Here is a 14,960-nt window from a genome sequence, read left to right as displayed (position 1 = left end):
TGAACAGAAAGGAAGCTCTGGTTATCTGCTGAGGGTCCACCTTGAATCTTCAGCATGCATGTGAGAAAACTACCTGAATCCAGAAAAAGAATCATCCAAAAGAATTAGAAGGAATAATTCTTGAATATCACAGAGGTCCAGTGCCTGTTCCCAACATTAAGAGTGGCAAGGCATAAATAATAAGACATCAGATGGGCTTCATCACAATAGTGGGGCAAATTTAGCCCTAGGATAACTTAGTTGCTCTAGTCTCATCTAACAAAGTTTAAAAATAACAGCCAAAAATCTCTTTTCCAAAAGCCAAAGGACCCATATAAAAGGACCCATAATGAAAGGAGAAAAATCAGTCACCTAAAACTGATTAAGATAGGTAGAATGAGGAGATAAGGACTTTAAAATAGTTATAATTATATTCCACATGATCAAGAAACTACAGAAAAGAGTGGGCTTGATAATAGAGTCATGGACAACACAAAAAAGACCCAGGGACTTCCCTACAACCAGTGTCTTGGTTTCAAAACACCATTCTCCAAGAAAAGGAACCAAATGACTTTAGAGAGATGGTTGATTACAGATCTGGAAGAGGGAAAATGTAAGATGATCTTGGAGCATAATGCAATAGTAGAAAGTAAGGAAGTGTTATGAAAATGAAAGGATGGACCATATCAAAGAGACACAGAAATCAATCTTAAAGGGCATCCAGTGACAAAAGCTGGAACCATTTGAGCAATAAAATAAATAAAATAGTATTGAATTATAATCCAAAATGTTAAATAAGTACACATGAGTCCAAACTGACATAAACCAGTCATTGAATAAATAAATAAATTGGGGAGAAAATATATTAATAACTACTATTCCATATAGAAGAAGTCTGAATAATATATGTAGATACTACCCCCACCATAAGAGGTGGAACTTAATCACTCCCCTCTCCTTGAATGTGGCCTGAACTCAGTGATTTGCTTCTAAAGAAGAAAGTATGGGAAGAAAAGAACAGTAACATTACAGTAGGAAAATCTGCAAAACTGCCTTAACCAAGCGATTAAAATAACATCACCTATGATGAAATGTGGATATAATGTGCCCTCTAATTTAATGTAATAATAAGGACCCTTCACTTCTATGTTATTCTTTCCCAAAACCCACAACTGCAGTCTAATCATGAGGAAAACATCAGACAAATCTGAAGTAAGGATAGTCTATAATATACATGACCGGTACGCCTCAAAATTTTCAAAGTCATTAAAAACAAACAAACAAACAAAAGACTGAGAAACTGTAGTGGGTGAGAAGAGAAGACACAACAACTAAATGAAATGTGACATCTTCAGCTCATTCTTCGAACATAAAAAAGACATTAATGGAAAAAGTGTTGAAATCTGAGTAAAATGTGTTAATTATTTACTATTAATGCACCAATACTGATATCTTAGTTTTGATAAGTGTATTATGGTAATGTAAGAAAGTAACATTAGAAGAAACTGAAACTGGATGAGAGGCATGTGGAATGTTTTGCCGATTTTCTATGATTCTAAAATTATTCCAAAACTAGAAAGCTACTTAAAAAAAAAAACAAAAAAAAAAACCCAAACCAAATTCCTTGGGATAGAAACTACAGATGAGAAGTACATTAAATGAAATAAAAATAAATTAGGTATTTCAGAAGAAAGGATTCATAGACTTGGAGACATAGCAGTAAAAACTACACAAAAAGACACAAGAGGGAAAAAAAGACAGAAAATATTGAACAGAGCATCATTGAGTTAAGGAACAACTTCAAGTGGACTAGTATATATGTAATTGGAGACCTTAAAGGAAGGAGGGGCAAAAAAATTTTTGAAAGAAATGATAGACAAAAATTTTCCAAATTTGATGAAAACTTTAGGACCACACATTCAAGAATCCCAATGAACCTCAAGCACAAGAAACATGACAAAAACTACACCAGGTATATCTTAATAAAATTGTGAAGGTCCATGATAAAGTCTGAAGAGCAGCAAGAGAGAAAACAGTACATACAGAGGAACAAAGGTAAGAATTAACTCAGAAGATAGTGAAGCAAAATCTTTCAAATATGGAAAGAAAGAAAAAAAGAATTGTTTACTTATAATTTGAAAATATTTTTCAAAAACAAATGTGAAAATAGGGAAAGAACAGTCTTTTCAACAAATGATGTAAAGACAACTGGACATCCACATGTGAAAGTATGAAAGTGGGCATTCATCTCACACTATATACAAAACCAAACTCAAAATGGATCAAATATCTAAATATAAGAGCTAAAACTATAGAACTCTTGGGAGAAAACATAGGGGTAAATCCTCATGGCTTTGGATTTGGCAATGTTTTCTTAGCATAAGCAACCAAGAAAAAAATAGATCAACTAGACTTCATCAAAATTAAAAAAAAATTTGTGCATCAAAGGACACCTTCAAGAAAGTAGAGACAATCCATGGAAATTCCTTGGTGGTCCAGTGGTTAGGACTCTGCTCTTTCACTGCAGGGGGGCACTGGTTTGAGCCCTGGTTGGGAAACTAAGATGCCACAACCATGCAATGTGGCCAAAAAAAAATAAAATTAAATTAAGCAATTTTATAAATAAAAAGACAATCCACAAAATGGCAGGAAGTATTTGCAAAGCATGTACCCGATCAGGGTTTAGTATCCAGAATATATAAAGAACTCTTACAACTCAACAACAAAAAGATAAATGACCCAAATAAAATGGGCAAAAGACCTGAATTAACATTTCCCCAAAGAAAATATACACAAGGGCCAAAAAATACATGAAAACATGCTCAGTATCCTACCAGTTATTAGCGACATGGGAATCAAAATCAAAAGATATCACTTCACACTCATTAGCACGGATAGAGTAAGAAATGAAGTGTTGGAGAGAATGTGGACAAATTGAAACCCTTACCTTGTACATTGTTGGTGGTAACATAAAATGGTGTAATTGTTGTGGAAAAGTCAGGTGGTTCCTTAGTAAGTTAAACATGTAATACCATATTACCCAGCAATTCCATTCCTACGTGTATACTCAGGAAAATTAAAAACAAATGTTTAAACAAAAACTTGTACATACATGTTCATAGCAGCACTATTCGTAATAGTCAAAAGGTGGAAACAATCTAAACGTCTATCAGACATTTAAACATCAATAGATAAAGAAGATGTGGTATATCAATACGATAGACTGTTACTCAGCCCTAAAAAGTATAGAGTTCTGATGCATGCTACAACATGGATGACTTAGCAAACATTATGCTAGGTCAAAAAAGCCAACACAAAGGCCACATGTTGCATGATTCCATTTATTTCAAATGCCAAGCATAGGCAAATCCATAGACATAAAGTTGATTAGTGGTTGCCAGGGGCTGAAGAAGTGGTTAAATGAGTGAATAGTTGATGGATACAAAATTTGCTTTTGGAATGTTCTGGAACTAGACAGTGGTGATGATCACACAACACCGTGAACGTGCCAAATGCTACTGAAATGCACACTTTGGTTAAAATGGTGAATTTAATCACACACAAAAAAGCAATTTCCATAAAAGTCTATTCTTTCATTCATCTATCAAACATTTATTGAACAGCTCCAGGCAAGCTTTATTCTGGATGCAAGAAATACAGAGAGTATTTCAAATCAAATTTGATTTCAAAATCAAATGTGGTTTTGGCTTTTAAGTTCATGGGTTGGTAGGGGAGGAAAAACATGCTGCAAACAATTAAGTTCAGATAAGTGTTATGGTTTCCTTGACATAAGAATGGGCACTGTACATTGTGGGGTCTGCTTTACCAAGAAGTAGCGGGTGGAGGACAGCAATGGTAAGGCTGAAGTTTGAATGCTGAGTAGCAGTTTGCTAGGTGGATAGCAGCAAGGATGGATTCCAGGCAGAGGGTGTGACTTAATCAAGCTCAAAAAGCTGGCATCAAAAAGCCTGTGGCTTTTTTAAAGCAAATTCCAAACTAAATAGGATGTGTGCAGCATTGCAGAGAATGGACTTCAGAACAGTGATGTGACAGATGGGTGACCACCTGTCTGGTTGCAGCAGGTGACACTGAGACATGTTAGGCGGATGACCTGGACTTGACAGGATGTAAGGATCAAAGGAAGTGTGACTCCAAGATTGGGCTACTTTGTTGGTGGTGGAAATTGCCAGTCCTTAAAGTGGGTCTGCAGGACAGTCAATTCTTTTTTTTTTTTTTTTTCATTTATTTTTATTAGTTGGAGGCTAATTACTTTACAATATTGTAGTGGTTTTTGCCATACATTGACATGAATCAGCCATGGATTTACATGTGTTCCCCATCCCGATCCCCCCTCCCGCCTCCCTCCCCATCCCATCCCTCTGGGTCATCCCAGCGCACCAGCCCTGAGCACTTGTCTCATGCATCCAACCTGGGCTGGTGATCTGTTTCACCCTTGATAGTACACTTGTTTCACTGCTATTCTCTCAGAACATCACACCCTCGCCTGCTCCCACAGAGTCTCAAAGTCTGTTCTGTACATCTGTGTCTCTTTTTCTGTTTTGCATATAGGGTTATCATTACCATCTTTTTAAATTCCATATATATGCTTTAGTATACTGTATTGGTCTTCATCTTTCTGGCTTACTTCATTCTGTATAATGGGCTCCAGTTTCATCTATCTCGTTAGAACTGATTCAAATGAATTCTTTTTAATGGCTGTGTAATATTCCATTGTGTATATGTACCATAGCTTCCTTATCCATTCGTCTGCTGATGGGCATCTAGGTTGCTTCCAAGGACATTCAATTCTTATGGGACATCAAACTAGAATTTATAGTCCTCCCCATCTTATTTAGTCTACTTTTAATTTTTATTTTGTATTTGAGACCTCCTTCCCTTTTTCTTGGGCTTCTTCTGTTTTCCTGTTTGAAATATATGTTACTATGGAAATGTCATGGCGCAGTACAGTGGCATTTACAAGTGAAGTGTAAAGAATTTTCAGAACATCTAGAAACACAAATCTAGGGTTTAAGAATATAAGCCCTAATGGTGTGACAGTGTTCATGCTTTCAGATACTGTCATGAATATAAATATACCCAGAAATTTCAGACAGCAGAGAGAAGATAGTTGAGAATTTTATTAAGATTTATGTGCCCAGATTTTGAAAAATGTGATAAATATTAAAAACATAAAACATTAACACACTACTTGGGAAGAACATCTGGAAAAAAATGAATGACAGAATGCCAACATTTACTTGTGAATACACACCTCTGGGAGAAGGAAGAGAGAGCCCAGACATCCCAGGAAAACGGAAAAACATTTTTACCACCTTCTATGTCATAAATATGTTCTCCCCAAATTGCATGTAAATCAGTTACTGATAAACCATATTTATCAAATGCAAGGGTGACCATTATTTTAAAGTCATCTGAAGAATGTACACTTTAGTGAAGGAAATTATTACCAACTGAGTAATGGAAAAAAAGTCACTGGACCGAGTGAAATTCAGGGTCCTTCATTATTATCCTGGCTCTGTCACCAACTAGATGTGTGATTCAAGAAAATTCACTCAATCTCCCTGGGCCAATTTCCTCATCTAATTTGGGTTGTAATTCTGAATTTTCACTTATTAGGCTCTTAAAGCAAGCCACAGGAGTGATGGCCCACAGCCTGACATCCAGTTTCTTCTGAGAGGTAACATCACAGGACAGAACCGAAGGCCCTTTTACACAGAGGAGCTGGGGATGTCAACGCCAGTCGGGCAGTTACCACTGCTCTCTGTGTTTTTCCTCTTTATACTCCCCTTTCTCATCCCCACCATCACCCTAAGTGTGACGATTCCAACTTTTGTTCCCAATTCTTTACAAAAGCTTGTTCTAGAGCTGACTTGTGGGGAAAGGGCCTGACAGTCAAAGGTAGGAGCCCATTCTCAGGGGTGTCTCCACATCTGGCCTTTCCCTACCCCACAAGGCTGGTACTGCCAGAGGGCAAGGGCTATACTCTCTGTTCCTAGTACAGAGGCAGGCCTAAAGAAGGCACTCGGGGGCTTCCCTGGTGATGCAGTGGATAAGAATCCTCCTGCCAATACAGGGGACACAGGTTCGATCCCTGGTCTGGGAACATGGATTCCATCCCTGGTCTGGGAAGATTCCACATGCTGTGGAGCAACTAAACCCATGTGCCACAATCACTGAGCCCATGTTCTAGAGCCTGTGTTCCACAACAAGAGAAGCCACCGCAAATGGTGGAATTCCTGAACCCTAGATGTGAACTTTTGGCTGCTTTTTTAAACATTTCTGAACTCCCCAAATTTTCTACAATGGGCAAAAAATATATAGAAACCACAAGTATTAAACCTTCTTTTTCCTGGCTTTTAGTCAATACCCTGATTTCCCATAAATAATGTAAACTTTGCCCAGTTCTCCAATGTTTGGAACAGGATATAGGTCACACATCTTTTCTTTAAGAGAAACAGCCAGTACAGTTTCCTAGTCCATTTTGCTTAAAGAGCAAAGACACTATGCATTTGTCTTTGTGGACAAATGCCATCTAGCTCCAGGCAAGGGCCCTTGCCAACTGGTTTCAGAAAAGGACATTTATCAACAGTGTTTAGGCACCACCTTGATTAACTTGCCACACAGGAAGTGCAAAACACACCTCTAAGAATTCTTTTGTCTTCTTAAACAAAATAGGCTTTATTAACTGGCAAGAGGTAGAAAGCACTGGGTCAGGCCTTTTGCTGATTACTACCATGCTACAGACTAACTGAGGAGCTGTTAGGAAGACTGAAGAAGCAAAGGAAATTACTCTCTGTTGAATACTTACTACAAGCCAGATCTTGTGCTGGGCACCTCACATACATTAATGTAAGCCTCACATCTAATAATCACTAACATACCATATTTTCACTCATTTATTTATCTTATTTCTTGTCTGTCTCCCCTACTTAAAGGTAAGCTCATAAAGAGGAACATTTTTTTTTTTGTCTTGTTCACTGCTGTCTCAGTGTTTAGAAGAGTCAGATACATATATGCAATCAATAAATATTTGCTGAATGAACCAAATGAACACCTCCATGAGGTAGGTTTTATTATTCTCCTTCTATGGATGAATAACCTGAAGTGCTCCAGCGGTGCAAATGAACTGCCCAAAGTCACATGGCTTGATAAGGAGCAGGACTAAAACCCCAGTTTCACTCTTTTGTTCTTTCTATAGACCAAGAGACTTAGACCTTGAAGAAGCCTTCCAGCTTGACAAATCTGTAACCTAGATGCTTATAAAACATGTATTTACCTTGTGTACTCACTTGAAAATAAGAAATTCACCAAGGAGATGTATTTGGCATTTTAATGATAAACATTTTGCTAAAGTAACAATGAAAGACACACTTCCCCAACAGAGCAACTTCTATGACATTATCGACATCATTTCTCACTTGAAAATACCATGACATGATTACTCTTCAGATATAAATAAAAGCACAGTAATTCTGGACACCATCAGAACATATTTGCGAGTCTTAGAGTTTGTAAGTTACATCATTAAGATGACCATTAATATGTGTGTGGTATTCTCTGGGCAGAATATCCAATATTCTTGTGCACATCCATGTTGAGTGTCCCAGTATGGGAGGAGGTAGACTTGGCACATGGAAAGTCATTCCTGTCCTAAAGAAATTATATGGATGGCTCAATGATTCTTCAGAGAATCAGCTGTAATAAAATCTATCTCAAGAATATTCATTTTGTATGAGAGAATGCAAGAATGAGGTTAATTTTACCCAGGAGAGTACTTCAAATCCTTTCCACTTGTCAGAACATACTTGATCCATAAGTGTTCCTTACCTCCCTAGGACCACGTAATAGGAACATGCCATTCATGGTGTCTTCTCATGCCACCTGGGATTTCTGTAGGGATTCTGGTCACCTTCTCCTTTCAGAAAGGCCCTTTTCACTTCTGTTCCACTCCTACTACCAACACAATAGTATCAAACAGTCTCTACGTGGACCCAGCCAGTTAACAGTTCCTGGGCCAAAGTCATGGTTTGGCCCAACTTTCTCCGTTGCTAACTTTTGGTGCTACTGTTTTATTCTGATAATAAAAGTAATAATATTTTAGAAAAATACTTCTGGATTTATGTATGTAATTTTGTGTATCACTCTTTTCACTTAACATTCTAAGCATTTTGCCATGCTGTTTTTTAACTCAAATGTTAATTATAATGACTGCATAATAGTCTACTGTATAGTCATATTGTAATTTACTTAACCAACCTTCTACTGTTGGACTTCTGAATTGTTAAAGCATAAATTTTGCCCACATTTTAGACTGTTTCTTTAGGACAGATTCCCAGAAGTGGAACTAGAGGATCAGAAGATATAAACATTTTTAAAGTTCCTAATAGATACTGCCAAATTGCTTTTCAGAAAGCTGTTGCCAATTTACACTTCCAACATTGCCAGCGTGTTTTTCTACCAATAGAGACTGGTCTAAAGGATAATAAAATATAATACAGTCCTTAAATTATTAATGCAGCTGGAGAGGCATCATGACCACAGCAGAGAGGCCTGTGACAAGGGTCATACCTTTCTCCAGGTATGCGATTGAAAAAGAGTGAGTATGAGCACATGGAACAGAAATTTTGTAAGAGTGAAGAGAAATATAATTAGATTTCAGACCATCAAATCTAAGGCTTGTGTCTGCTTTGTCCATTCCTGCACCCCGGTACACAGGACAGTGCCTGGCACATAGAGCCACTCAATAAAAATTTGCTGAATTAACACAGAATCTTCTTTCAGATGCAGTTTTTCAGCAGCTGTAGTATTTAGCCACTCCTGGATTCAAAGGAAACATGACTGGTTGGATTAAACACCCTTGCAAATGTCTGTTCAATCCTGAGATTCTATTTCAACTTTGGAAAATCATTTTAAATGAAGGTGACACAATATGGCTCTCTTTGGGAGAAAAACAAGTAAAAAAACATCTGAAAGGACACAGCTTAGCATCAGCTGCAAGTATATACACACACACACACACACACACACACAAATATATAGTTTTTTTTACAAGCATGCAAAAAATGTAATTCAATAAGTTTTGTCACCTCCTGATAATAAACTTACTCAAATGCTATCCATGGTCAAGGCAATTTTGGAATTATCTTCAGTTCATTCTGTTATCACTGGTTATAACTTGGCACCATTCTCAGTATTGCCAATTTTTTTTTTTTTTTGGAGATATTACAAGGGCAAAATATAGGTAGTAGTTTGTATATTGTAATTTTTAGTAAAGGATGGCATAAAATTTATCTTGGGAATCAGAATATGGTCAAGGTAAAACAGTCAATCATTCAGCTCAGGTTCACTCTCCTGTCACCATAAAGATTCCCTTCAGTATTCCACCATTTCTATAGTAGTAAGTTGCCAGATATTGCCAGATCAACTTAACATTAACAATGTTATTGACGGAAAAGGATCAGTCATCTGTCATTTTTATAAACACACTTTCTAAACATTAGGCCATGGTCAGCATACTATGGTCCTTGGGCCAAATCTGGCCCATCATCTGTTTTTCTATGACCTACAAGCTTAGAATTTTTAAAATATTCTTAATGGTGAAAAAAATTTGTGGCATGTGAAAATATATGAAGTTTAAATACCAGTCTCCATAAATGAAGTCTTATTAGGATGCAGCCACACTCATCTGTTTCCATATTAGCTATGTCTGGTTTTGCATTAAAATGTTGAGAAAGTTACCCACACAACCGAAGACATTTCCTTTACAGAAGTTTGTTGATCTCTTCATCAAATCCAAGTGTGTCCTTAGAGGTATTAAAGTTTCTCCCTACAGAATTTTTGTTCCTGGACATTAATACTGCAAGAGGGGTGATACAACTGGGACAGATTTGCTAAGGACCTGATAAGGGAGGACAGTAGAAGATAAATACATGAGTGTGGCCTCATATAGGATGCAAAAGCCTGATAAAATCTGAGAGGTCTAATCCAACTAAGGAACAGTTGGAGAATGCAGGGTTACATACACAATCCCAGCAGCATAAAAGACTCTTAAAGTGAGCCACGTAGGACCCTGGTAACCGATTCCAACAAGCCCAGTGAGACTTGCTGGCAATGATGTCTGCAGATAGCAGGCTGGCTGATCAGTACATGTGATATGATGACAGACGGTTCCCAATAGTACCCCATTCCTGTATTTGACATCTTCAAGTCATTCAGCATCCAGATTTACTTAGGCATCTCCAAAGGCAAGTCTGAATGCTAAGAAACGGATCTGAAAGGAAGATTCTGGAAAGCAGGTCCCAGGCACACATTCTTCCCAAACAATGACATTTCAATGAGAATTCAGAGCCAGGAGCAGAATTCAGAAGACTGCAGAACTTACCCATGTTTTTCAAAATCAAAGATTGGTGAATATTTTATTCTTTCTATCCTAGTACCAGTGAGACAGGTGGAAGGAAGGTGGGATAATGGGAGAAGAAAGAACTGGATAAACTCAATGATGGGATGATCTGCCCTGGAAAGTGTGTGTTCCTCCCAGACTTGCAGCCATGGTATATAACATATATATATATATATAACATATATAACATTCCATGTGGATTTTGAACCATAATAGGGATGGGGAAGATCAGCCTGAAAGCCAAAGAGATTCCCTGATTGTGTGTTGAGCTTGAGAATTATGCTCAAGGTTTGCAGATGGCCAGCTCTTCCTGACAACCCATAGAGAGCCAGGCTTCATCTCTTATGGTTAAATGGAGCTTCTCTTGCCCAGGAAAATACAGTTGCTGGGAGAATGGATTTGCATATTATACCTCTGAAATCCTTTTACAATTCCTGAGTACCAGAGATAACTAAATTGCCTTGAGAAACTAGTAATATTGATTGCCTCTGGGGAGTGGAACCCCTGGTGGCTAAGGGTGACAGGTGGCTAGAAACAAACAAAAAAGATTGCATTTCCCCATGTTCCCCCACCCCTCTTCTTGAGGATAGGAAAGCAATCTGGGGCCAGGGATGGAGTAATTTATTTACTCAAGACTATAGGGCCAGGAATTCCCTGGTAGTCCAGTGGTTAGGACTCTGTACTCTCATTGCCAAGGGCCCAGGTTCAAACCCTATTGGGGAACTAAGATCCCACAAGCCACATGGCATGGCCAAAATAAATGAACAACAACAACAAAAAAAGACTTATAGGGCTGAACTAGGGAGTCAAAGAGGGATCTAAAAATTAGAAGAGAGAAGAGCTGCAGTGGAGTGGAAAATCAAGACCAAAAGGGGAATTCAAGGTCAGCATACCAAAGAGGTCAAAAGCAGCAACTGGAAGGTGTGGTCCAGAATTTGAAAACAAAGCCCAGGGAAGCAGAGGAGCTTGAGTAGACTGGAGAATGAACTGAGCAATATCTGAGAAAAGTCAAGGCCAAGGGCCCGGGGCTTGATGATGGGTGGATCCCTGAGATTATAAAATCAAAAAAAGCTCAAGGGGCCTAGGCATCAAGGTGCAGGCCAGGCAAAATTCTTGTCAGAAATAAAACAGGTTTGACAGGTGGACACAAAAGGGGTACTGTTACATGAGAACTCTCTTGTCTGGGGATACTCCTTAGAGATTATGCTCTAAAATGGGGTGTAGAGATCCTGAGAAGCCATATGTGAATGATTTGGTGTGCATGAGTATTTTTATTTCCCTCCAAACTTGACACTTTCTAGAGTGTATTATGATCTTATTGATTATTTTCTGAGAGACCTTGCAAAAGGGTAATGGGTTCACGTGATATAGCTCAACCTGACTACTGCCTATGACATGATCTAAAGTAAGGTAGGTAATAAATAAGTCTTTCTCATTACAGCTACTTGAAACAATTTGAATTCACCCTCCTGATTACCTGCTTCTGGTTGCCAGCTGTGGGGTTTTCTTCCTAGAAGCGCAGTGTCCTTGTTGGAAAGGCCTTATGGGGAGCACAGGGCTTTATCTGATGTAGGAAGATGTAATGATCCTGAGATGAAATGCCTAGAAACTGCTCTGCAGGCAGGCGTCTGTGAGCTGTTGCTTAGAGTTTTCCTGAAAAATATCTTTTATTTGCAAGATAAGGTCTAGTTTTCAGGGTGCCTCAAAACTGACAGGTTGTAAACTTGTAATTTTTTGAAGGTGAGAGTGCAAGAACTAAAAACAACTGTGTTGAATAAATGTTGTGCCTCTACCATCAACCAGGATTGTTTACTAACTTACCAGTTAAATAATAGGAGCTATTATATGTAAAAATCCTTGGGTTAAAACATAGACATTGGCCAATTCTGTGAAATGCTGTTACTAACCATCCCCACCTCTACCCAACACACACACACACACACACACACACACACACACACACCCCTCCACCAGGCATCCTGAGATGTTTCCAGTCTATGTGGTATTTCTTGGAATCCATTTGGGAAAAGTTCCACTTCATAAATCCTGGCAGAGAGCCAGGAAGAGATAAAAGAGTCTAAAACTAGTAAAGACTGCCTTTTTTTTTTTGAGGGTTTGATGAGAAAATTAGATAATCAAATAAGTGGGCTATTACAAACTTGCCTACAGACTCAAGGGGAAGCAATTTATAAACTATTAGAACAGAGTTTGGGGTGGAGGACAGGAAGCAAATTATCTAATTGTTCATCTTCTGCACAACACTATTATCTTCCTCTTTAGACTTTGCTATTTCAGCCAATAGTGTCCTCATTTTCCTACTGACAAGAGGTTTGAAGCCTCATCCTGTTCTACCTGCATGGAAATGTGCCTTATTTCCTAAGGATCCAGCCCAGGAACCACCTCATGCATGAAGTCCACCCAGCCCTTGGTGATCTTATTTCATAACCTCACATTGTCAATGCTCAGCAGTGTTCTAAACACTGCAGGTGCTCAAAAAAAAAAAAAAAAGAAATACCTGACAATGTTGGTATTAGTTACTAAAAACAGCTGATATGTGGGAATCAGCACAGAGGCAAAAGACTGCCTGAATTCAAGGTCTAGAGTGTTACCTTTTCTTACTCTATACACATCACAGCCTGGACCTGAATCCTCTGGTTTATATTATATTTTTCAGGACCAGATCTTCCTTCTCCATGAGACAGGATACACCCAAATGAAGTGCGTGGAGGGGAATCCAAACCACAAAGCTAGAATGAAACAAACCCAGCTCTTCTGTGAGGGGTAGGTCTGTGAGAAGGTCAGGATGGGAGGCTAACCCCTGAGTTCTGAGGGGCTCCCTCTGAGTCATTTGGACTGGACAGGCCCTTAGCATTGCTCCATATGTCAGCATGCCACTGCCCTCTGTATCATACCTCAGGCCCTGACTGTGAAGCAAGTTAGAACTGTAGGCCTTCTTTTGGAGTCCTCCCAGCAGAGTATGCCTCCCTGGGCACAGAGAGAGAGAGACTCCAAGAGGTCATGCTCCCACCTTTCATTTGTATGATCCCAAGGCAGAATACTGAGAACAAAGGAAGAGGACAGCCTCATCAAGCTAAGGTCTGGTCAGTGAAGAAAAAACTTGTTAAGGGGCAAAAAAAAAGATCAAGCACAATCAAGTACCAGAAGTCAATAGCCAAAAGTTCTTCAAAGTTGTGGAGAAACAGCAACGAAGCTGGCCCAATAGTTCAGTAAAGAGTAACTAGCAGAGATAGGACATACAGAGAGGAGCAGTAAAGAAGCTGAAAATAGATGAGCATCAAATGAAGGTGCCTAACTGCTAGGCAGCTTTCCAGTTTGGGTTCAGCCACCCCACATTCCTTTCACCACGGTGTGAACCAATCCTGAGCTGTCCTGCTGGGAAGGCTGGTTGAAGACAAGTTTGCAGCAGCTGGCTGGCAGGGGAACGGATTTGGGGATGGGATACAGGCAGAGGCATTTCCCCACCAGCTTCTCACTGGAGATGACTGCATGCTTCAGAACTCCTTACCTTTCTCCTCACACATGAGCTGTTTTTCCTAGTTTCCTTTGAAAGATCAGAGCAAAAGTGAAGTTTTCGGGGTTTAGGCTCATCCTTCAAAATACCCGATATAACTTTTGCAGATACTTTCCTCATATTCAAGTTTTCTTTCAGAATAAGCCTAACAGTTTCTTTATCTAAATTTAACTCTTCGGCCATCATCCTCACGGTTAACTGCCTATTCGAACAGACCAAGTCCTTGACTTTCTTGATATTTTCATCCGTCCGGTGGGTGACAGGACGACCACTTCTGGCATCATCTCGAATGTCTTCGCGTCCTTCTTTAAACCTTTTGTGCCAGTCGAAAACTCTGGCCCTTGACATGACTTCATTCCCGTAAGCTGCTTTTAAAAGATGGTGAGTCTCACTTGCAGACTTGTTCAGTTTCACGCAAAATTTGATGCTAATCCTTTGTTCTAGATATCGGTCACTCATTTTGGGGCTTAAGCAACACAAGAACGTTAAAACGCCACAACTGTGAAGGAAAGACGGAGGGATAAATCTCTATAGGGGTGCAGGTGGAATCATGCCGCTATTCTTGCTCCTCTGGAAGCCTCATGAGGTAAAAGAGTAATTGCTTTTCTGAATTTTAGCCCCTGGGGCTTCCAATCTAGAAGCTAACGGGGCCACGGTGTAGCTGCAAAGCTGGGTAAAATGAAATCTCCTACAACCCACGTCTGCGTCCAACTCGGGCACGAAGATCTGATGGGGGTGTGCAAATCAGTCACCAAGATCGTCCCGTTGCCTGCGGCTCTTTAGAGTCTAAGGCAATTTCTGCAGTAGAAGCCTACGTGGTGGCAATTTAAACAAGCAAGAAACAACGCATCGGTGTTGTAACGTGCAGGCTCGCTCCAGATCCGCGGAAACCCGCGCACGCCAAACCTACCGGAGCTGCAGAGGGCTTGGAGCCTCTAGACTCCCTGGAAACACGCCCACATGCGCCATTCCCTCCCTTCGCGGGTAGGCCGCGCGCAGGCGCACTGCGGCAGCCTGCTCAGGCCCCGC

At 39.6% G+C, this 14,960-nt stretch overlaps 1 protein-coding gene across 1 annotated transcript in view; it reads right to left on the bottom strand.

The window, feature by feature from the left end:
* The window catches only part of GVQW3 (GVQW motif containing 3), a 29,032-nt gene extending 14,116 nt beyond the window's left edge, over positions 1 to 14,916 (bottom strand). The window contains exon 1 of the mRNA XM_043482357.1: positions 13,926 to 14,916. Coding sequence (XP_043338292.1) covers positions 13,926 to 14,390 — 465 coding nt within the window. The 5' untranslated portion in view covers positions 14,391 to 14,916. The remainder of the gene's footprint in view (positions 1 to 13,925) is intronic.
* Between the last annotated feature and the right edge of the window lie 44 nt (positions 14,917 to 14,960).

This window comes from Cervus canadensis, chromosome 11, assembly GCF_019320065.1.
Source record: "Cervus canadensis isolate Bull #8, Minnesota chromosome 11, ASM1932006v1, whole genome shotgun sequence".
NCBI lineage: Eukaryota > Metazoa > Chordata > Mammalia > Artiodactyla > Cervidae > Cervus > Cervus canadensis.
The sequence above is the reverse complement of the archived record's forward strand: the minus strand, read 5'-3'. Positions and strand labels throughout refer to the sequence as shown.